General features: G+C 36.7%; 1 protein-coding gene across 1 annotated transcript in view; it reads left to right on the top strand.

The window, feature by feature from the left end:
- The window catches only part of ZC3H8 (zinc finger CCCH-type containing 8), a 30629-nt gene extending 5927 nt beyond the window's left edge, over positions 1-24702 (top strand). The window contains exons 3-9 of the mRNA XM_027623303.1: positions 6411-6645; positions 7579-7712; positions 9331-9453; positions 9869-9980; positions 11459-11568; positions 13105-13154; positions 24117-24702. Of these exons, the coding sequence (XP_027479104.1) occupies positions 6411-6645; positions 7579-7712; positions 9331-9453; positions 9869-9980; positions 11459-11568; positions 13105-13134 (744 nt within the window). The 3' untranslated portion in view covers positions 13135-13154; positions 24117-24702. The remainder of the gene's footprint in view (positions 1-6410; positions 6646-7578; positions 7713-9330; positions 9454-9868; positions 9981-11458; positions 11569-13104; positions 13155-24116) is intronic.
- The last annotated feature ends 645 nt before the right edge of the window (positions 24703-25347 follow it).

Genomic DNA, 25347 nt, shown 5'->3' with positions numbered 1-25347 from the left:
TTTTCTCTTTCTGAACTTTTTTTTTATTGTGAACTTTAACACACCACAAAACGATGGGTTTGAATTGGCAGTGAGACTCACAAGGTACAAATAGGCTTTAATGTGATACTCTTACACTTAGCTTTACAAAAGGGTACAGGACAGAAAATACAGCAGGTATAACATCTTCCTCTCCTCAGCAAGCCTCTCAGCTACCCAAGTATATAACTTCTTTTGCCCTTTGGAGCATGTATGGCTGTTGTGGACAAGAGCCAAGGTCTTAACACTGAGAAACTGTGGCCTGGATTTCCCCCCAATTTTTTTTTCTTTAAGATTTATTTATTTGTTTGAGAGAAACAGCACATGTGCATGCGAGAGCATACAAGTGGGGGGAGGGGCAGAAGGAGAGAGAAAATCTCAAACAGGCTCCACATTCTGCACAGAGCCCCCCTTGGGGCTTGATCTCATGACCCCAAGATCATGACCCAAGCCAAAACCAAGAACCAGTCGCGCAACCGACTAAGCCCCCAAGTGCCCCTCCCCTCAATTTTGTATACCGTTTTAGTCACATCGACCCCAGTCCTTCATGCCCGCTAAAAGTTCCCTAATCCAAATATAACCCAATACAGGAGATAGGCAGGTAGAACATGCTACAGTTATTTTAAGTAGATTCCAATAAACAGTTCTCTGAGTAGATGGACACCTGCATTATTCCTAAGTAGGTTTGCTTCAGTCCAGGCTCTTTACTCACGAGTGCGTAAAATGTCAATATGCAGTATCACAGCTGATTAAAAAGAACACCCAGGTAGAGACCTTGCTAAGTCAAGAAAGAGCATTATCCCCAAAGCCTCTGATGCCTCCTTTCTCAGTCATTACTCCTTTCTTTCTTACCAGAGATAACTAGAGTCCTAACTTGCATGCGGATCACTTCCTTGATCTTCTTTACACTTTCAGTTTTAGTACTAATGCTGTCATCCTTAATAATACAGTTTTTCTTGCCTGTTTTTACACTTTACAGAAATAGAATAGTATTGTATGTGTTCTTTCTGTTGTTTTTTCTCAACGTTAATATTTGTAAGATTCATAAATGTTGTGGCGTATACCTGTGTGTTTTCTGAGCTGCATAGTATTCCATTATTGAATATAGTAGATTTCATTGTTGGTAGACATTGGTCTGATTTCCATTTTTGGAGGTTATGGGTAGGGGTGCTACATTCTTTCACTTGTATCCTGTTGCACATACACTCTGTAGTTACCTAGGAGTAAAACTGCTAGGTCTTAGAGTAAAGCATCTTTACCTTTGCCTTAATGCCAAACTGTACTCCAAAGTGATTCTACCCATTTTATTCCCAGAGGTAGTGTATGAGAGACTGTATTTCTGCTGCTCCACACTTGGTATTGTCATCTGTTGTATTTTTCGCCATCTGGTGAAGCAGCTCATTGTAACTAAGTTTGCATTTTCTTGATTACTATTGGGATGGAGCATCTTTTCATATGTTTGTCCATTTGGATTTTTCCCTTTTTTTGGTGCCTGTTCAAGTCTTTTAGTCTTCTTCTTATAATTATTGGTTTGTCCATGATTTTATTTTTTTTTTGATTTGTAGTTCTTTATTTTGGATTATAAGGGTTTTTTTCCCCTTCATTATGGATTCTAATGTTGCAAATATCTGCTCATTTTGTGGCTTTGCAGGATGGTAATCTTTGAGTAAAAATCCATAATTTTAGTGTATTCAAATTTATTAATCTTCTTTATAGTGTTTATGTGTTTTATTTAATAAAAATATTTTACTGTAATGTCTTCTAAAAGATTTATTGTTTTGCTTTTTGCATGTACGTTTGTAGTCGTCTGTAATTTATTTGTATCTGTATTCTGTGAGGTAGGGGTGACACATTCTGTTTAACTTTTTTTTTCCTGTTATCATACCCAGTTGGTTCCAGCACCATTCACTGAGGGAAAAGAATTGTCTTTCCCCTCACTGGCCTGCAGTGTCACTATTGTCAAAAATCAGATGTTCGTGTTTGATGGGTTTGTTTCTGGACTCTGTTCTCTTCCGCTGGTTTATCTGTCTAGCCCTCCCCCAATACCTCACCATGTTAATTACTGTAGCTTTATAATGAGTTTGGGTGTCAGGTAAGCAAATCCTCTCACCTTGTTTTTCTTCTTTAAGCGTCTTGGCTGTTCTTACCCTTTGCATTTATATGTAAGTTTTAGAATTCAGTTTGTCAAGTTCCGTGGAAAATCCTGGTGGGATTTTCATTGGGAATGCATTTAATCTACAGATCATTTGGAGGAGAATTGACATCTTTAGAATATTGAATTGTCTAATCTTTAGGTCCTCTAATTTCTCTCAACAGTGTTTTGTAATTTTCTTCGTAGATGTCTTTTTTTTTTTTTTAAAGATTTTATTTATTTATTTGAGAGACAGAATGAGAGACAGCACGAGAGGGAAGAGGGTCAGAGGGAGAAGCAGACCCCCTGCTCAGCAGGGAGCCCGATGTGGGACTCGATCCCGGGACTCCAGGATCATGACCTGAGCCGAAGGCAGTCGCTTAACCAACTGAGCCACCCAGGCGCCCCTTCTTCGTAGATGTCTTATATCTACCATACCTCTTGTTAGATTTATTGCTAGGTGTTTGATGAGGCTATTATAAATTACTTTTTTTAAGCATTATTTCCTAATGTGGGTTTCTCATAATTTAACTATTGAACAGTTCTTTCTTTCTTTCTTTTTTTTTTAAGATTTTATTTATTTATTTGACAGAGACAGATAATGAGAGCAGGAACACAAGCAGGGGGAGCGGGAGAGGGAGAAGCAGGCTTCCTGCGGAGCAGGGAGCCCAGTGCGGGGCTCGATCCCAGGACCCTGGGATCATGACCTGAGCCGAAGGCAGATGCCCAATGACTGAGCCACCCAGGCGCCCCTCAAGAGTTCTTCCTTGTTCTTTTTTTTGTTGTTATAGCTGTCTAGCATCTTTTTTATCTATAATGTCTTGAATATCTTTGTGGTTTCTTTTACAACTACTCAACTCTGCTATTGTAGTGTGATAAAGCAGCTATTATAGTTATGTAAATGAATGAGCATGGCTGTGTTCCATTAAATTTTACTTATGGATGCTGAAATTTGAATTTTATATGACTTTCATTGACATGAAATGCTACTTTTTTTTTTCTTTCAACAATTTAAAAAAATCTAAAGACCATTCTTAGCTTGCTGACTATTATAGAAATAGGTGGTGGGATGGATTTGGCCCTGGGGTCATAGTTTAATGACACTTGCTCTAGATTTTTGCCATGTGTTTTTGTGTTCCTTCATTGTTGCTTGATTGAAGAAAGGCCAGGAGAGTTGATGGAATGCCTTCGCTGGTGTATTAGTGGGCATGTGTCTCTATGGGCTTTTCCTCCAGATGGGAAGCCTGATTGGGCCTCAGTCCATGGGTGGGCCGTGTGGATAGAGAGGTTACCTTCAGCATAGTAGTTCTGAACCTTCGTTGTGCTATGCACTCCTTTTGGCAGTCTGGTGAAGCCCATGGGCCCCTTCTCAGAATAATGTTTTTAAGTGAATAAAATGAAATGTGTTGGATTACGAAGGAAATTTATTGAAATACAGTTACCAAAAAAACAAATGTGGAAAGAGTAATATGTTCTTCATGAATGCACTAAATAATAAGTGCAGCAGTAGGTCTAATTATTGTAACTTTGACATAGTGATGAACATAAAAGATATTTTGAGATTTGCAACAGCTGTCATGTGATGTATGAAAGTATCTGTGATTCTACTAGTGACAGTTGCAGGTACTGTTGATACTACTCTTTGTTCACTGTGTTCAAAACAGGAAAATGCTAAATGTCAACTTAGAGGTTGATGTGAATAGTGTGTGATTTTTATTCCCATTCAAGTTCTAGACCCCTGTGAGGAATCTCTTCTGGATAGCAGGGTAGAACTTCTGTTGTAGGTTGAATGGATGGAGTATATTTCTGGTGGGTTGCTCCCAAATGCCAGAATGGGGAAGACTTCACGCTGGGGTCTTAGTACCCACAGAAGAAGATTTGGCTTTTATCAAACATTTTAGTCAATTTCTTTATTCTCTTTTTTTGCCTGGGGTAAATTTCTGTTTGAATGTATTCTGGTGAGGAATGGAGCAGAGAGAATTTGTTACAATACCTTTGTCTGTTTTCATGTAGAGTTTTCATTCATCCTCATTTATAGCCCCATTTCTCACACTCCAGCCGAAGCCCAACCTCCCAATTATAACTTTTTGTTTTTCAAAAACTTGTCAAGAATTTGTTAAGCTTTTCTCAATGACTAATGAATGTACTTTATGTCTCCCCATCCCCACTAATCTTACGGAACTATTTTTACATTTCTGTACTTTTATTTCTGTGGAGTCTCAGGAGGCCGTACGAGTTTAATAAATCCTCCTGAATTAGAAATCTTTTGCTTAAAAAAAACTTTAGGCTCCTTCATTAAAGGGAAAAAAGTTATAGTATATTTGTATACTTTCTAAATTATAAAGAGAACAACAAATATCAAAGTAATGAGTTTATAGCTAGCTGAATGAAGAAAAGTATTAAAGCAATCATTTGTATTTTGTGTAATTAGAATCATATCAGTTAGTAATACTTACCTCTAATGTATAATAAAACAACATAGTTGATGATTGTCCTGGTTTTGTTCGTGTTGCCATGTCATGTTATCACTTCATTGAATACAAATCAGATATATTATCACCTGTTAAAGGGGGTCTGCTTTGGTACATATTTTGTGTGTAAGGGGCACTTAATCACTCATTTGGATCATTGTAATATTTTGATTCAGATATACTGAATAGAATTTCATCTCTGTGTATTTGACTAAGCCAAACTTCAAGGGAGCTCTCCCTGTGCCCACTAAATAAAATTAAAGGCCAAAACCATGTAAACATAATAATTATCACAGGAATTGGCCAACTTTTTCGTAAAGGACCAGGTAGTGCATCTTGTCGACTTTGTGAGCCATATTGACTCAGTCACAACTAAACAGGTGTAGATAACACAGAAATGAATGAATGGGTGTGACTGTGTTCCAGCAAAACTTTAACAAAAACAGGAGGCCAGGTTGACATCTGCCAACTGCTGACCAGATGTTCTGTTCACAAGTTTGTTCTATGGTATTAGTTTTAAAAGGTGCTCTTTCTTGAAAACTTGGAGATAGGGAACTTGGTGGCCTGATGTTGTTGGATTGGTTGATAGTCTTGTCTGGTATAATGAAGATGAGGTAGGTATACATTGGGGCCATTGTCAGGTTGGGAAACTTTCTCCACTTGATTCTTCTTCACACAGGGAGTAAATTCATTTTATAGGCCTATGATCAATCCTCTGGTGGTACAACTGAAGTTAACATCAAAAGTAAGCCATTAAATTGGACCACCTAGTATATTTTATAAAAGAGGTTCTTCTCGTTTGTTTTTTGTTTGTTTTGAGTTTGCTGCCTTCATCAGTTATGTGAAAGTAGGTAAGAGACCAGACTCCAAAGCATGCTCTGGAGCAGGATCATTGGCCAGTTTAATGGTAGATGTGTTATCTCTTCCTGACATCAAAATAGGAGCCTTTTGGCACTTGGACATTTTTTTATAAGCCTTTTAATTAAAATGTATCAGACATACTAACCGTAATTACACAACTTGATACACTTGTGTCACCATGTGTAGGCATGTATACCAATACTTGGAAATTCTTGTACACATAGTACTTTAAGTTGTCTGCTGTGATCATCTCAGGCTGACTCGGGGACAGCTGCCATTCCTGGCTTTCTGTTCCAGTGGGTGCCTGTGTTTGCTTCTGCTGCCTTGGGGGAGCTGCAACAACAGAGTTAGAAAACTCCTGAAAGTAAAGTTAACTCGATTACAGAGAACTGGGAAGTTCTTTGTTCCTTGTCATCAGTGTGCGCCACTGACACTATGATTTACAGGAAAAAGAATAGGCTTTGCTAGCTGTGATGTAGCTTAATATAGTGGATTTTCACTTGGGCCCTTACAGTTTACTTATTCTTTTATGAAATGATGAGTTATTGAATTAAACCATTTAAAAGCATGGTTGATGCAAAGAGAGAAATAAAATATGAATTATAATACTGTAGTTCAGTCAATATATATCAAATAATTAGGATTTGGGGGTTTACTCTTTTAATTTAGTAAAGACATTTAGTGTACAAATTCAGAATCTTCCATCAAATTTTTTTCGAGGATGGATATGTTGTGTTGGTTTTTGTTTTGTTTTTATTTCTGGAAAATTTTAAAAATGTAAGAGTGGAAAGAATAGTATATGAACCCCCATATACCCATCACCCAACCTCAACAAAGATCAGTTCTTGGGCGTTTTTATTTCTTTTTTATAACCAGATTGTTTTGAATCATGCCAGCTTTTTAAAACTGAAAATTTAATTTTTACTTAGTTCAGGCACTTTGGGAACTCTACAACATCACCGAAGAATTTGCAATATAGAAAATCAAGAAGTAAGGACTATGATGTATATAGTGATAATGATATCTGCAGTCAGGAATCAGAAGATAATTTTGCTAAGGAGCTTCAGCAGTATATACAAGCTAAAGAAATGGCAAATGCTGCTCAATCCTTACCATTTCCTGAAGAAAGAGTGAAGAAAGAGGGAGTGAAGGATACCCAAAAAGGTAAGGGGGAAACTGTTTTGTCATTTAAAGTTTATCTAGAGAATCAGTCACAGTTGTCCATATATGGACTGGGGTTTGGGGAGGGGGGAGATTTTCTCCTGCATTTTATCTCATAGTAATATCATGCTTTCCATGGATCTTTACATCAGATGTGAGCTTGCATGGCCTGAGACGCCCACTCCGTGCACCCCCCCCCACCCCAATCCAGACATTCCATGTACAAATGGATAGTTTACAGGAGGGTTATCAAGGGCCATGACTGCTTTGAAAGGGAGAATGCTAAATTCTTGGCCTCTGCACATATGAAGGACAAGATATGCCTGTTTGTATTGCTGTCAGTTTAGAGAGGAATTGACTTAATGTCTGCTACAGTGGTGTGTCAGACTCTATATTCTTTTAGATTACTAAAATAAAATATGTTCTTTTAGATTACTTAAATGAAACTTAGTCATAGATATGAAGACAGATGACAACTACAGATGAAATTTATCCTCTTGTTTTACTGCCTTTTGTTTTTTTAAATACTCTTACTTTATTTTCTAACGTAATCTCTACACTCAGCGTGGGGCTCAAACTCACAACCCAGGGTCAAGAGTTGTCTGCTCTACTGACTGAGTAGGCTGGGCTCCCCTTTATAAAGTGTTTTCAATGGAAATTCTGACAGTAGTATGTGAGGTCATTCTAAACATTTGAAGCTTTTGCTGCTATAGTGCTATGGCAATTCCTAATTAGCTCCATTATACTCTGAACCTTCCAGAAGGATCTGACTTGTGGCAAGCAAGAGTCGGACGCTTACCAGACTGAGCCACCCAGCGCCCCTGTAGAGTATACTTTAGAGTAAACTGCTGTTGTGCCTTCATGTTCTCATAAATTAAACTTTTAACACTTAGTGTGTAAGATTTAAACACATCAAATTAACTTTCTTGTTTTTAGCTGTTAAACAAAAAAATAAAAACCTTAAAGCTGTTCAGAAAAATGGTAAACAGAAGAAAATGAAGCGGAAATGGGCTGGCGCTGGACAGAAAGGATCAAACGCTTCACTGCGGAACAGTGGCTCACAGGAACAGGTACAAGAGTGTAGACATGCAGGAGGACACCTGTGTGCTGCAGAATTTTTATCTTACACCTCAGTGACGAGCCACAAAACGAGGGTTCTCTGATGGTGAAAAATCTCCTCACCATCAGTGGGCTCTCCACGTTCTTCTTTGTCACTGTCGCCGCTGCCTTCCTTCTCGCCCGTTAGCTGCCAGCACCTGTGTTAAGCCTTAGTGTTGTACCTGTCTACCTGACTGCATGCACACAAGTCCCTTGATTTTGGAGTGTTGTACTGTCAACGGCTGGGAAAACAGGGGAAGCAGGGAGAAGATAAAGTGGCCAAGAGAACTCTTCAGAAGTCACAGAGTCTTAACAGAGTTTCTACTGTTGCGGTCCTTGTGGAAATTAAAAATGAGTATTTCTGAGCAGTGACCTTACAGAACACCCCCACCCACCTGGTATTTTGATTTTGTTCTGTAGAAGTTCTTCTTCCTTAGTCTGTAGATGTATTCAAGATAGGACAGTAAGGACTGTGCTTTTCTGAGGGCTTCTAAACTAACTTTTTTTGTTAGACTTGGTCCAGAAGACAAGAGTTAGGAGAGGTAAAACATTAGAAAGATCAGATAGTATAGATTAAAGCATATTTATATAAAATCTTGCCCTGCTTCCATATTTTACAAATGAGGACTCTGAAACCCTGGGGGTTCAGGTAACTGCTCGGAGTCACACAGGGCCAGGCCACAACTGGATCTTTATTTCCTGACCCCGTCAGTATTCCCTGTGATTCATTTGGTTTACATTGACTCAAATGATTATTCAGCTGACCGCCCTTTTACATGAGGAACGGATTGTAAACGTGTGTGTTAGAATTTAATAACATAGTCAAATAAAACTAAAGATTTACACTGACACATCTTTATTAGACACATAATTTTGATGGTGTTTAAGTGGAGATTTGACATTATTACCAAGTAGATCACGTAAATGTAGTCAGGTCCCTTCTTTGCACATAGTGAATTCCTAAAACTATTCAGAAATTTGGTGTGCAAAAGCTATAAATTGTACACAAGTTAACACACTAAAAATTGTTTATGTTTCTAAAAAGCTAAAATGTATTAGGAAATTCCTCTCTTGTTTTTATATAAAAATCACCTTTTGTTTTTATATCTGTTGCCATCTTTGAGGTTGTATTTGTAGTTATGTTTGTTAACTTGAGCTGGTTATTATTCCCTGCTCTCACTCAGTGAGCATCTCATTGAAATTAAGGAGCACGCTGCTTTTGGTTCACCTTATGGTTTCCAGTTTTGTCTCTGTTGTTCTCAAGAGCCTCATTCCTAGACTTTGGTTTTTATCACAAGTAGTAGCACTTTCATTTAAAAAATTTTTTTATCCAGTTTTTAAAAATAAGGGCAAAGTACAATGAAATATTCAAATTGCACAAACACTAATATTCAATGCTGGAATGCTGTTATAATTGGCAGAATATTTATTTTTGAACTGATGTGCAAAAGTTCAAATCTTACAAATGAAGGCCAATTTAGAAGAGTCACTTTTTAATGTTTTAAAGGTGGTTAAAATAATTTTTTGTAATGGAATAAAATATTTAAATTTCTGTTTCTCTCATTTAGTTCTTTGTTTTTGTTTTCAAAGGATGATAAACCTAAAGAGAAGCAGCAGCATGTGAGAATGAGTCAGGGATTCATCAACCAACATACAGTGGAACGCAAGGGGAAACAAATTTGTAAATATTTTCTTGAAAGGAAATGTATTAAGGTATAAAAAAACTGTAAGCAAAAATATACTAAAATGTAAAGTATAGCAAAAATGTACTAAAGCCAACTCCTGTTTCCATTGGATAGTCTAAAAGCATACCTGTACACTTTTTAACTGTTTCCTTCTAGAAAAGGTTTGACTAGAAAACTTTATTGAAATATTCTTTTATGTTTAAGAGAGATACTTTTTAAAAAATGCTTTGTGTTAAAAATGTTTAGGAGTTAACAAGATTTTAAGCAGATATGTGTGGTGTGGTTATAAGATAACTTTAAGAATTAGATTGTGGTAAAAAAAAAAGTTTTATACTTTAGTGTTTCTAAGACTTTCTGGAATCATTTGCTTATCTTAAGTTTAGTAAGAATCGAATGACTTAACTTTGAGAAATAATGGCTTTTCCTTCTTCCTTTTGGCCCAGGGAGACCAGTGTAAATTTGATCATGATGCAGAGATAGAGAAGAAAAAGGAAATGTGTAAATTTTATGTACAAGGATATTGTACCAGAGGTGAAAACTGTCTGTATTTGCATAATATCCTTTATCACAAGGTATAATAACTTTACTTTTTCTAAATATTTACTTGAACATTTTAAATATGTATAATTTTGAATGAAACCTATGTTTTAGCTATGGTAAAATTATGTTATCCATGCCCAACTCAATATCAAAGTGGTTAAATTGTATAGATTTTTTTTTTCCCCCATGAAAGAAAAGATGGATTCTTTAGTAATTCTCTCAAATGAAGATCCTTCACCTGGGTATTATAGCAGCAGGTTCAGGAGAGGGACCTATTCAGTCCCCAGAAAGACTGTCAGAATTTCTGCTGTGACATTAACTAATTGTATCTATAGTCATATAAGCTACTTTGTTTTTGTTTTTTTTAATGATTTTTTAATTTTAATTTTTTTATTTTTTATTTTTATTTTTTTTAAGATTTTATTTATTTATTTATTCCTGAAAGACAGAGAGAGAGGCAGAGGGAGAAGCAGGCGCCCTAATTTTTATTTTTTTATTTTTAAAAGATTTTATTTATTTGAGAGAGAGAGAGACAGAGCGAGAGAGGGAACACAAGCATGGGGAGTGGGAGAGGGAGAAGCAGGCTTCCTGCTCAGCCGGGAGCTGGATGTGGGGCTGGATCCCAGGACCCTGGGATTATGACCTGAGCTGAAGGCAGATGCTTAACGACTGAGCCACCCAGGCACCCCTAAATGATTTTATTTTTAAGTAATCTCTACACCCAGTGTGGGACTCAAACTTAAAATTCCGAGATCAAAAATTGCAGGCTCTACTGATTGAGCCAGGTAGGTGCCTTCATATAAGCTACTTTGTTAAAAAAAACAAAAAAAGAAGCAAGAATTGCGTAATTTGAGAGTACTTATTTTCTGTATATTCTGTACTGAATAGAGGTTAATTGTCCCTTAATTTGGAAAATAACCCTAACTCTTCAGTGCATATGGTATAGACATGTTGTAAAAACATGGAACATAAACGTTTTAGGGTAGTAGCACCTTTGGGCACCACAAAAGTTGTTTTCCTTCAGTGATTCAGTAGAAGGAATCTGAAATTCTAACTTGAGAGTTTTTTCCTAGAGAATAATATTGAAGTTGTTTAAATTGATCCTATTTTAAACGGCCTTATATCTGAAGGCTTCAGATTTGTAAGACCTATCGTTACTGACTTTAATTCCCCCACGCCAAAAGAATGCTTTAAAAATAATCACATTTCTTGATGTATTTAAAATGCACATCCTTTTCTTGTATCAGTGAAATATGCCTGTAGTTTATTATAAAAATGGATATGAAGGAAAAGTATCCTATGATAGCCATTCAACTTGATTTATATAATTATAGATGTTTCATATAATTCAGTTAATAATCTATTGTCTCATATTTTAAATAGAGAATTTAGTGTTTCTGCTATTAGGAAAGACCTTTATATAGGGAAAATAAAGTCAGTAAATTAATAAATTATTGGATTAAAGTTGTTCTCTTCCTTAACATTTGGATTACATGAATATCCTTGCAAGTTTTACCATACAGGAACAAAATGTTATCAGGGTGAATATTGCAAGTTTTCACATTCTCCACTGACTCCTGAAACACAAGAATTGTTGGCCAGAGTAAGTACAATTTTAATTTTTGTTTTTCTTTTTTAAAGAATATATTTGAACTAAGGGTAAGAATTTTGAAAACACACTGTTTTTTAAGGTTACCATATGGGATATATTAGGACTGACAGTCTTAGAATTTAATTCCATTTAGAAAATTATTATTCATTTGTATATATTTTTTGTAGCTTAAAGGAAAATTTGTACTTATTGCTGGTGAAAACATTCCAGTTTATACTTATACAAGCAATAGGTATAAATATATTTTTTTTAAAGACTGTTTTTATTTATTTGAGAGGAGAGAGGGAAAGTGAGAGAGAGCATGAAGCAGCAGGGTGGGGGTGGAGGGGGAGTGGGGGTGGGCAGAGGGAGAGGGACAAACAGACTCCTTGCTGAGCAAGGAGCCCGACGCAGGGCTCAATCCCTGCATGACTTGAGCTGAAGGCAGACGCTTAACCGACTGAGCCACCCAGATGTCCCAAGCAATAGGTATAAATTGGAATGTTCTTCAAACCTTCAGTGTGTTAGCAACCTTAGTAGCCAAGCTAACCAAAGGAAAACAGTAAATAGAAGAACTAGTACTCTTGTTACACTCTTAGAAGGAAAGCTAAGAATCTTTGGATGGCAAATATTTTTAGAGTTACATCAAAACATACTCAAGTAGTTATTTCAAAAGTTTTCTTCACGGGGTGCCTGGGTGGCTCAGTTGGTTAGGCATCTGCCTTTGGCTTGTCATGATCCCAGAGTCTTGGAATCGAGCCCTGCATCAAGCCCCTGCTCAGCGGGGAGCCTGCTTCTCCCTCTCCCTCTGCCCACCTCCCCTCGTGCTTGCTCTCTCTCTCAAATAAAATCTTAAAAAAAAAGTTTTCTTCAAATATTCTTTCAATGAGGATTAGATAATTGAAAAATAATAGTCATTTATATTCTTTCGTTTCCTATATGTTAGTTGGAATTAGTGTCTTCAAAATTTTTTTAAACATTTTTTTTTTTAAGATTTTATTTATTTGACAGAGAGAGACACAGCGAGAGAGGGAACACAAGCAGGGGGAGTGGGAGAGGGAGAAGCAGGCCCCCTGCAGAGCAGGGAGCCCGATGCGGGGCTCGATCCCAGGACCCTGCCCCGAGCCGAAGGCAGACGCTCAATGACTGAGCCACCCAGGCGCCCCAGTGTCTTCAAAATTAAATTGAAATATAAGCAAAAATAAAAGATTCTCCTGGAACCAAGCCATATCATCTTGTGGCAGAAAGTTCTCTTGAGTGTATGCGAATACTAGAAAATCAAAGGTGCTTATTTCTGGGTATTTTTAGGTTGTAAAATTGAAGGCTTACCCTGGAATTAAAGTCATACCAATTATTTTGTTATTAGTATGAAATATATATGGAAAAAGATAGGTGTAAAAGTCATCTTTCAGCCCTTATAGTAAATATTAGATGATTACTAGGATAAATAGTATTGGACTCACTAGACAATTACAAGAGCATTATGATGTACCTGAATTAGACATTGATACATAAAAATGATTGTGTGATCTTTTTTTTTCATATTAGGTTTTGGATACTGAAAAGAAGTCATCATGAAAATAAAAGGCATAAAAAAGGTAAAATTAGCTCTTAGCACATTTCTTTTTTCTCTCAGAAACATCTCTAGAAGTTGGCTTGGAAACATAGGACTTTTCCATTTTCTAAAATAGAAATCTTTTTATCTTCCCCCGCTAAAAAATTAAAAAATATTTGATACACATACATAGATATATATGTCCGTCTCCTTGGACCTGCTTCCCTCTCTTGGTTTGTCACTATCTTTTGTATTTTTTTTAATTTTTTTATTGTTATGTTAATCACCATACATTACATCTCTTTTGTATTTTTATTCTCTTTTGTTTCTTTGTAGATTTACCAAATGTGTATGATGCACTAAATAGTGTATTTAGTTTTGCTTGTGTTTGGATTTTATTTAAACAGTTTGGATTTTATTTAAACAATAAATATTCTGTGTACTTATTGGTGACTTGCTGTTTTCACTCAACATTATACTTCTTTTGGGGAAGAGGGAGAGTGCGAGCAAGCGAGCAGGGGAGAGAGGCAGAGGGAGAGGGAGAGAATCCAAGCAGGCTCCATGCCCAGTGTGGAGCCCGATGCAGGGCTTGATCTCATGACCCTGAGATCATGACCTGAGGTGAAAGCAAGAGTAAGACACTGGGGCGCCTGGGTGGCTCAGTTGGTTAAGCGACTGCCTTCGGCTCAGGTCATGATCCTGGAGTCCCTGGATCGAGTCCCGCATCGGGCTCCCTGCTCAGCAGGGAGTCTGCTTCTCCCTCTGACCCTCCCCCCATCTCATGTGCTTTCTCTCTCATTCTCTCTGTCTCTCAATAAATAAAAAAATCTTAAAAAAAAAAAAAAGAGTAAGACACTGAACCGACTGAGCCACCCAGGTACCCCTCAACATTATGCTTCTAAGATTTGTACATGTAGATGCACATAGCTCTTACTTATTAATTTATACTTTTATATAGCATTTCATTCTATGAATATGTCAAAATTTATTTAGTCATTCTACTGATGAACATTTAGGTTATTTTCAATTTTTTAAATATGAAGTATTATAAATAGTTATATATGTCTTTTGATGTAAATGTGTGTGAGTTATTCTGGATATAAACCAGGGAGTAGAATTGTATCATCTTAAAATTTAAGATAATACCAATCTTTTCTAAAGTAGTTAGAACAGTTTATACTCCCACGGACTGTGTAAAAGAACTCTTGTTGCTCTATACTTGCCGATACTTTGTATTGTCAAGATTTTCAGTTTATTGGGCATAAAAGTGATGTCACATAGCTTTTTTTTCATGAAATTCAGCATCTTTTCTTACGCTTACTAGCTTTGAGTTTCATTTTTGGTGAAATCCCTGTTAGTGTTTTTTGCCTATGTTTCTTTTTGGGCTGATCATTCTTTATAAATTGATTTTATGTATTCCTGATATAATCCTTTATGAGGTATGTGTGGCAGGTCTCCCATTTTGTGGGCTGTCTTTTCCGTTTTTCTGAAGTGCCTCAATGAGCAGAATTACTTCTTTTGGCAATCTTAAGTTTTGGAGTTTTGCTTTTTACATTTATTTTTTACTCCTTTGGAAAATGTATCAGTTAACACCATAATGGTGTTAACAACCAAAAGCCTCTCACTAGCATATAAAAATAAACATTTCTTTTTCCATGCATCTGCAGATTGGCTGGCAGTAGTCCGGGCCTGTCTGGGCTGGCTTTGGCTGGGTTGGCTCTGCTTCATGAAACAGGTTGACTAGGATGGTTCTGCTCCACGTTGGTCTCAGTCTCCTCCTGGGACCAGTGGGCTAACTGGGATGTGTTCCTCTCGTGGCATTGACAGAAGCTCAAGGCTGTTTGCATCACATTTACTCACAACCCATTGGCCTAAGTAAGTTACACAGCCAAGCCCAAAGTCAAGAAGTAGGGAAGTACACTCTACTTATACTTTCCACATGGGAGGAACTGCTGAATTACATGAAAAAGAGGGTGGTTGCGGCTATAAGGAGAAAAGAATTAAGACTAATTGACTTCTTTTTGAATGGTATGTGGTAGGGACCTAATTTTTCCTCTTTCCATATACAGATAAGCAGCCTCCCTGCACCTCAACTGAAAAGACTGCCCTTTCCCCACTGGTCTGTAATGCCTGCTCCCTCTATTACATATGTTTCCTTCAAACAAAGATTGATTTCTGGGGTATCTTTTCTGCTTCATTTCTCTCTTTCTCTAATACTCTGTCTCAATTACTGGAACTTTACTGGATTTTATATAGTTTGATAGTTTAATGCTGTTCTTCATAAATGCCTTGGTTATTTTGGGCCCTTCTTAAAAAATTTTTTTTGGTAAGATTTTATTTCTTTATCTGAGAGAGAGACAGAGCACAAGTTGGGGGGGGACAAGCAGACTCCCTGCTCATTGAGGAGTCCAACACGGGGCTTGATCCCAGGACCCCGAGATCATGACCTGAGCTGAAGGCAGACGCTTAACCAACTGAGCCACCTAGGCGCCCCTATTTTGCACCCTTTACTTTGCTACGGTTTTCCCTTAATACTTTTTGGTAAATTTACAACATTGCATGACATCACCATATCCAATTTTAGAATGTTCTTGACACCCACAAAAAAGATCCTTTGTACCCATTTTCATTCACTCCCCAGTCCCATCTCCAGTCTCCTTTCTGTCTCTAGATTTGCCTTTTCTGGGCATTTCATATAAATTTCAGTATGTGGTCTTTTGTCTGGCTCTTCATATAGTATAATATTTTTGAGATTCATCCATGCCTTATAGATCACTAATTTTTTTAATAATTGCCCCATTATTCCATTGTATGGTTAGGGATTTCTGGGTACTATGGTAAAATATATGTTTAACTTTTTAAGAACTGTGACATTGTTTTCCAAAAACGACAGCATCATTTTGCATTCTAGACAGCAAAGTAAGAAGATTTTAGTTTCTCCACATCTTCACCCACACTTGTTACTGTCAGTTGTATCTACTATGTTTGTAATTTGCATTTTTTCTAATGATTAATGGTGTTAAGCATCTTTTCATGTGCCATTGGTCAGTTCAGATCTTTACCTATTCTGTAATTGGGTCATCATCTTACCATTGAGTTGTAAGAGTTCTTTGTTGGATAAAAGTCTATTATCACATGTGATTTAGAAATATTTTGTCCCAATATATGGCTTTGTCTTTTTGTCCTAATTTGTGCTTGCCTTTTTAAAATAATATCTATTGAAGCATGAACATTTTAATTTTGATGCAATAAGTTTATAATTTTTTTATGGATCACGCTTTTGGTGTTGTATCAAAAAATTCTGTGTCTAACACAAGATCACAAGATTTGCTTTTATGTTTTCTGCTAAAAATTTGTATAGTTTTAGTTCTTATATTTATGCCTGTGATTCCTTTTTGAGTTAATTCTTGGAAAAGTATGAGCTAAGGATCTAAATTTTTCTTTTTGCATATAGATAGCCAGTTGCCCCAGCTCCATTTTAAAAAAAGATTACCGGGGCGCCTGAGTGGCTCAGTTGGTTAAGCAACTGCCTTTGGCTCAGGTCATGATCCTGGAATCCCAGGATCGAGACCCGCATCAGGCTCCCTGCTCAGCAGGGAGTCTGCTTCTCCCTCTGATGCTCCCCCATCTCATGTGCTCTCTCTCCATCTCTCATTCTCGCTCTCTCAAATTAAAAAAAGATTACCCTTTCTCCACTGAGTTGCCTTGGCACCTTTGTCAGAAATCAGTTGTCTATAAATGTAAGAATTTCTTTCTGGGGCACCTGGGTGGCTCAGTCGTTAAGCGTCTGCCTTCGGCTCAGGTCATGATCCCAGGGTCCTGGGATCGAGTCCCACATCGGGCTCCCCGCTCAGCGGGAAGCCTGCTTCTCCCTCTCCCACGCTCCCTGCTTGTGTTCCCTCTCTCGCTGTCTCTCTCTCTCTCTCTCTTAAAAAATAAATAAAAAAATCTTTAAAAAAAAAAAATTTCTTTCTGGACTTTCAGTTGTGTTCTGTTGCTTTATATGTTTACCTTTGTATGTTATATGTTATGCTCTGTATGTTTACCTTTACATGCTGTCACACTATCTTGTGATAGTGTCTTGTGATTACTATAGCTTTATACTAAGCGTTTTTAAAATAAGGAAATATAAGCTGTCAGTTTTATTCACCTTTTCAAAGATTGTTTTAGCTGTTTGGTGTCTTTTGTTTTTCCATATAAATTTTAGAATCAGCTTGTAAATTTCTGCAAAAAACCTATGCTGGGATTTTGACAGTTTGCATTGATCTGTGGAGAATTGCCACGTTCTGTGAATATGGGATGTATCTCTATTTATTTAGATCTTTAATTTGAGTTTTGTAGTTTTCAGTGTACAGTATGTTGTTTACACTTCTTTTGTTAAATTTTTTTCCTCTTTGATGCTGTTGATGAAAGGAATGTTTTTTAAACTTCGTTTTTGGATGATACATTCATAGTGTAGAGAAAGAGAACTAATTTTTGCATTTTGATCTTGTTTTCTGAGACTTTTCTGAACTCATTTATTAGCTCTATAGGTGTATATGTGTTCCTTAGGAATTTCTACATATTTTCTGAAAAATAAAGACAGTTACTTCTCCTTTCTAATCTGGGTGCCTTTTATTTCTTTTTCTTGAGTGATTTCACTGGCTCAAACCTCCTCTGCAAAGTTAAATAGAAGGGACAACAGACATCATTGACTTTTTCCTGATACTAGGCAAAAAACATTCAGTCCTTCACCACTGTGTATGATTCAGCTGTAGATTTTTCAAGATACTCTTCACTGGTTTGAGGAAGTTCCCTTCTATTCTTATTTTTTCAAGAGCTTTTATCTTGGATGGGTGTTGGGTTTTGTCAAATGTGTTTTCTGTATCTACTGAGATTCTCATATCATTTTTTCCCTTTATCCTATTAATATGATGTACTACAATATTAAACATATTCAAATGTTAAACCAGTCTTGCATTCTTGAGACAAGTCCCACTTGGTCATGGTGTATAACCTGTTTTGAATATTTTTGGATTTGGTTTGCTAATAATTTATGAAGGAGTTTTATTCTATTCATGTATAGCTTTCTTTTATGATGTCTTTTTCTAGCTTTGATAGCAGGGTAATACTGGTTTCCTCGAGTGAATTGAGAGGTGTTTCTTCTTCCTTTATTTTCTGGAAGAGTTTTTGAAGGATTGATACTATTTCTTCTTTAAATGTGTGGTAGAATTCACCAGTGAAGACACCTGAGGCTGAGCTTTTCTTTAACAGAAGATTTTACTTAACTGATTCAATTTCTTTCCTTTTTATAGGTTTATTCAAGTTTTCTTTCTTGAGTCAGTTTTGGTAATTTGTATCTTCCTATTAATTTTGCCATTTCATCTAAGTTGTCTACTTTGTTGGCATGAATTTGTCCATAGTACTGTTTTATAATCCTTTTGATTTCTATATCAAGAAGATTTTTGTATCAAGAAGAGATTTCTGTGTCAGTAGTTTTGAGTTCTATAAAATCAAGAAGAGATTTCTGTGTCAGTAGTTTTGAGTTCTGTATCATAGTGATGTCCCCTTTTTTCTCATTTTGGTCCTTTTGAGTACCTTTTTTTCTTGGTCAGTGTAACTAAATGTCTGTTTTGTTGATCTTTCAAAGAACCAACTTAGGTTCATTGATTATTTTTTTTTTATTGATTTCCACTCAATTTTTATTTACTTCCTTCCTTCTGGTTGCTTTCTGTTTCGTTTGCTGCTACGTAGATTTTAGAGTCAGTTTGCCAAATCCCTCTTCCCCAGAAAAGCAAAACAAAAACAAATGCTTTGGGGGTTTTTTATTGGAATTTCTTTAGCTGTATGTATCAGTTTGGAAACAATTGACAGCTTTTTGAGAGTGAGTTCTTCAGTCCATGAATATGTTGTCTATAGCCTTTTAAATGTCTTTTTGTTAAAGTTATCATTTTCCCCAGTGGGCCTACACATTTTTGTTATATTTTTTTTTCTTAAATACTTTATAATTTTGGATGTTATTCTCATATTTTTATTTATTTTTATTTTTTTTAAAGATTTCATTTATTTGACAGAGAGAGACTGAGAGAGGGAACACAAGCAGAGGGAGTGGCAGAGGGAGAAGCAGGCTCCCCACTGAGCCTGATGCGGGGCGCAATCCCAGAACCCTGGGATCATGACCTGAGTGGAAGGCAGATGCTTAATGACTGAGCCACTCAGGTGCCTCCTCACTCATGTTTTTAAAGTTGATTTTTCTGAATTGATTTAGCAACTTTGCTAATTTCTCTGTTAAATTTGATAATCTGAGTAAGTTTTTCTGTAGACATATCATCTGCATATAATGATTTTTATTCCTTGTGCAGTTCTTATTTTATTTTCTTGTGTTGTTGACTATGAGGCCTTAATAGTACCAGATTTAGAAAATCAACTATATTGAAGTATACATTACATATAATGCACTCATTTTAAGCGTACGGTTCAGTTACATTAAGTATATTCACACTGTTTTGCATCCAATCTTCAGAACTTTTTTATCTTGCAAAACTGAAACCCTGAGCCCATTAAACAGTAACTACCCACTCCCTCCCTCCCCTATGCCCTTGGCAACCACCATTCTCCTTTATGTCTCTGTGATTTTGATGACTTCGGGTACCTCATGTAAGTGGAATCCTCGAGTATTTGTCTTTTTTGACTGGCTTATTTCACTTAACATAATGCCCTCAAGGTTCATTAATGCAGCATGTGTCAGAATGTCCATCCTTTTTCAGACTGAGTAATATTCCATCATATGTATCTACCACATTTTGCTGAACCATTCATCTGCCGATGGTTACTTGAGTTGCTTCCATGTTTTAACTATTGTGAATAATGCTGTTATGAACATGAGGTACAAATATCTTTTTGAAAATCTCCTTTCAAGACACCTGGGTGGCTCATTCAGTTGGGCTTCTGCCTTCAGTTCAGGTCATGATCTCAGGGTCCTGGGATTGAGTCTTACATCATGCCCCCTGCTCAGCAGGGAATCTTGCTTCTCTCTTTAATAAATAGATAGTTAGATAAAATCTTTGAAAATCTCCTTTCAATTTTGGATTTATACCGGACATAGAATTGTTGGGCCATGTGATAATTCTGTTCTTAATTTTTTGAGGAACCACCATACTGTTTCCATAGTAGCTGTACCATTTTACATTCTCACCAGAAATACACAGGATTCCAGTTTCTCCACATTCTCACCAACACTTGTTACTTTCTTTTTCTTTTTTTTATTTGATAGTAGCCATCCTAATGGGTATGAGGTAGTAGGCATCTCATTGTAGTTGTGATTTGCATTTACCTAATTAGTGATGTGCATCTTTTCATGTGCTTAATGGCCATTTGTATATCATCTTTGGAGAAATCCAAAGACTATTCAAGTCCTTTGCACAATTTTGAATAGGCACCTGGGTGGCTCAGATGGTTAAGTGACTGCCTTCGGCTCAGGTCGTGGTCCTGGAGTCCCGGGATCAAGTCCCACATCGGGCTCCCTGCTCAGCAGGGAGTCTGCTTCTCCCTCTGACCCTCTTCCCTCTCATGCTCTCTATCTCTCATTCTCTCTCTCTCAAATAAATAAATAAAATCTTAAAAAAAAATAAAAAAACGAATAGGGTTTTTGTTGTTTTAGGGAGTTCTCTGCATATTCTGGATTTTAATCACTTAGGATATATATGCCTTGCAAATATTTTCTCCCATTCTATAGGTTGCCTTTTCACTCTTGATAGTGTCCTTTGATGTACAAGTTTTTAAAATTTTCATGAAATCCAGTTTGTCTTTCTTTTTCTTGTGCTGCCTGGGCCTTTGGTCTCATATTCAAGAAATCACTGCTGAATCCAGTGTTGTCAAACTTGTATCCTTTTTTTCTAAAAGTTTTATAGTTCTGTCTCTTAGTTTAAGTCTTTAATTCATTTTGAGTTGATTTTTGTATGCGGTGTTTGGGAAAGGTTCCAACTTCATTCTTTTACACTTGGATATCCAGTTTTGCCAGCCTGTGATTTCCCCATTGAATGGCTTTGGCACCCTTGTCAAAAATTATTTGATTGTATATGGGAAGGTTTATTTCTGGGCTCTGTATTCTATTCCATTGGTCTTACATGTTTGTCTTTATGCCAATACCATACTGTTTGATTACTGTAGCTTTATAGTCAGTTGTGAAATTTATTTGTTAATTTTATTTTTTTTATTTTAAAGATTTTATTTGAGAGAGAGAAAGAAAGAGCATGAGAAGGGAGAGGGTCAGAGGGAGAAGCAGGCTCCCCACTGAGCTGGGAGCCTAATGTGGGACTCGATCCCAGGACTCTGGGATCATGACCTGAGCCAAAGGCAGTCGCTTAACCAACTGAGCCACCCAGGGGCTCTCAGTTGTGAAATTTAGAAGCGTGAGCCTCAGCTTTGTTCTTTTCAAGATTATTTTGGCTCTTTGGGACCTATTGAGATTCCATATGAATTTTAGGATAGATTTTTGTTTCTGCAAAAAATGTCATTGTGATATGATAGTGAATGCATTGAAGTTGTAGATCACTATTGACAACTATGTCAAGTCTTTCCAGTTCATGAACATGGGATGTTTTTCCATTTATTTATGTCTTTATCTTCTTTCAGAAATGTTTTGTAGTTTTCATTGTACAAGTCTTTCACCATCTTGGTTAAGTTGATTCCTAAGAATTTTATTCTTTTTGAGGTATAGTAAATGGAATTATCTTCTTGACTTCCTTTTCAGATTGTTTATTATTAGTATATAGAAATGCAATTGATTCTTGTGTGTTGACTTTATATCCTGCTGGTTTGTTGAATTCATTTATTCTTTTTTTTTAAGATTTTATTTATTAGAGAGCATAAGAGGGGAGAGGGTCAGAGGGAGAAGCAGACTTCCCGCTGAGCAGGGAGCCTGATGCGGGACTTGATCCTGGGACTCTGGGATCATGACCTGAGCCGAAGGCAGTTGCCCAACCAACTGAGCCACCCAGGCGCCCTTCATTTATTAGTTCTAACAGAATTTTTGTGGAAGCTTTAAGGTTTCCTGTGTATAGATCATAGATTCTACATATAGATTAGAGATATATAGATGAATGGTTTTTTTTTAAAGATTTTTTTTTATTTATTTGACAGAGAGAGACACAGCCAGAGAGGGAACACAAGCAGGGGAGTGGGAGAGGGAGAAGCAGGCTTCCTGCAGAGTAGGGATCCCAATGCAGGGCTCCATCCCAGGACCCTGGGATCATAACCTGAGCCGAAGGCAGATGCCTAACGACTGAGCCACCCACGTGCCCCTAGATGAATGTTTTCTTAACATGATAAAATATATTATACCTTAATAAGAAAAATGAGCACCATACTTAATGGGGAAACAGTGGAGGCATTTCCACTAGAAGAGTTTATGTCCACTGGGACTGTCTAGTTTCTGAAAGTTGAATAGAATTCCCCTCTGAAAACATCTGTATCCAGTGCTAGTGTCATTTAAGAATGTCCTTGATGAAACAGTAAAAATTATTAATGTTGTTAAACCTTTATTCTTGATATATGTCTTGTCAGTATTATGTATAGCAAAATGGGAAGATGTATAAAGTATTTCTACGTACTCAATGGTATTCTCAAGGAAAAACATTTGTGTGCTTTTATCTTAATTGCAAGCTAAATTGCATAGCTCTATTTTTTCATGAATACTCGAAAGAACAACTGAGGGGCAAACTTTTTTTCAGATGTGGATGTTTGGCAGGCACTTTTTCAAAAATGAATGAAATGACCCCATTACTTCAAGGAAAATAACTGAAAATACTTGTTATCAATGATAAAATTCTGGCTTTTGAGCAAAAATTATAATTTTGGAACATTTGATCTGTCTCTGTGAGCTTGAAAAAGTTTTCTTATACTTTTTGGTCAGATTGGTTGGTGATATTAAGGACTAGTGATATTTTAAATGTGTTTTAAATAATGTATAATGAAACATTTGAAAGGTATGCATAAATTAGTAAGCTAATATTTCCAAATAAATAATGCATGGTGTTACAAAATTATGCATGAGTTAAACATCCATTCAACCTACAATATAGATTACTGGGTTTTAATATAACGGTACAAGAAGTTCCTTGTGGTTTCAGATTTTATATTGCAACTGGAAATTTGGTTGCATTTGTTTTAGTATTTATTTGCCCACCACTTTGTTTTTTAGCTTTTTGAATAAGTTTTAGCCTTTCTTATATGGAGTATATAGTTGGGTTTTGTTCTGTGAGCCAAACAAAATCCTTTGCTTCTTTTGATAAGTGAATTAAGCCCATTCACATTTATTGAAATGACTGAACATTTGGGTTAGTTTCTTACATTTTGTATTATAGTTACTGTGTAAATTATGTTACATTTGTGTGTTTTCCCTCTATGATGCATTTTCTTTTTTGCTCTTTTATAAATTTTGCTTTCTTCATCTCATTTTTATTTTTATTATTTAAAGATTTTATTTATTTGACAGAGACACAGCAAGAGAGGGAACACAAGCAGGGGGAGTGGGAGAGGGGGAAGCAGGCTTCCTGCCGAGCAGAGAGCCCGATGTGAGCCTCGATCCCAGGACCCTGGGACCATGAACTGAGCCGAAGATAGATGCTTAACGACTAAGCCACCCAGGCTCCCCTCTTCATTTCATTTTTATTCTTTTTGTTCTTTTTCCACTTTTTCATCCAATAAACCTTATTGTTTCCCTTAAAATCTGTCCTGCTTTGTAATATAGTCTACATTTTTGACATGATCCTCCTTTTTGTATCATTTCTGACTTCAGTCAACTCTTGTCTGATTACTTGCATTTTTTTGCTCAGTTTTTGTCTTAGTTGTTGAATTTCAATTCAGGTTGTTTTTTCATATTCCTAAACAGGGATATTTAATTCAGTTTGGATTTTTGTGTTACAGTTTTCTGCTGCTGCATGGTTTTTGCGGGGGGAATGGAGTAGGGGTGGCTAAGTTGGTAATTTGTACTGGCTGATGTGTTTCTGTTGTTTTTTTCCTGTAGTTTTGTACAGATGAAGAATGCTTATGCCTACGCCTGTTCAAGACTGTGGATTTGGAGTGGTTTACAAGAGTCCTCATTTAAAGCGCCCTCTTGTGTCATTGTGATGTTGTGCATCTTCTTTAATGGATGGTGCGGAGGGGACAGAATCTAGTGTGCAAGTGAGGGAATTAGTCTGCACCAAGATGTTCCAGCCAGTGGAACAGGAGAGGAACATCTATGGCAGGGATGCTGGCTGGTAGGTCACTGTTGTGCTAGTAAATTGCAGAAGTCTTTTCTGATTGAGTTTTGTCACTAAAATAGGAAGCAAGATTAGGCTGAGAATGGATGAAGAGGTGTAAGAGATTGAAGAGAGAAAACTGTTAGGTTTCTCTAAGAAGACGTTGGGATAATAGGTAGATGATGACTATATGGTTAGATCTTTTCATATCATTAAATATATTTGCAACATTTTTATGGTTGCTCACAATTTTGTTTTATGTCTTAAATTATGGTTTTGTGATTTTTTTTTTAAACCACTTCCCAGTTTTTTCCAATTTCTTACTATTGTAAATAAAACGGAACAGTCTCTTGCTATGCCATTCCTACACTTGGAGTTCTTAACTTTTTTGTTGTTAAGACATGAGAATGGTTATCTTTCTCATTGGTTCATAAACTGTAGTGAGATTGTACACGTGTGTAAAATGTAAATTTTAAAAGTGTGATGCTATCTTTAAAACAATAGTCAAAGACAAAATTCTCCAAGCACAAATCATGAGATTCTAAATACGCACTTTTACATAGTGGTGCTGATTATTATTAGAACAATACTGTAAGACTAAAACGTCATCATCGTTTTATTGCCGAGAAGAGTAATAGTATCACTGACTCGCTGTATACAGAGTATACCAAAAGTAGCAAATTCTTAGCAAAGTTCTGTTTGAAACTATGAGTCAGTTACTTTCCTCGTAACCTAATCCTGCTAAAGCGAGAAAGGGAATTGTGTGTACTGCAAGCAGAGGTTTATCACACAAGACTGTAGTTCCTGGGCCCTTAGCATCGGGAGTCTGTGAGCTAAGAGTGAGTCACCTCTTCATGCCCACTGCTATCTGCCAGGTTGAGTGGCTCACTCCCTGGCAGTGGTAGGGAGGAGGGCAAGACAATACACGAGAAGCTGCCAGAGGAAGTCACAGAGGAGAGAGGCTGAGTTGATATTTCACAGGATCCAGTACAAAAGTCTTCAATAATTTAATGA

This window comes from Zalophus californianus, chromosome 8, assembly GCF_009762305.2.
Source record: "Zalophus californianus isolate mZalCal1 chromosome 8, mZalCal1.pri.v2, whole genome shotgun sequence".
Taxonomy (NCBI): domain Eukaryota; kingdom Metazoa; phylum Chordata; class Mammalia; order Carnivora; family Otariidae; genus Zalophus; species Zalophus californianus.
This window is presented reverse-complemented; position numbering and strand designations above follow the sequence as displayed.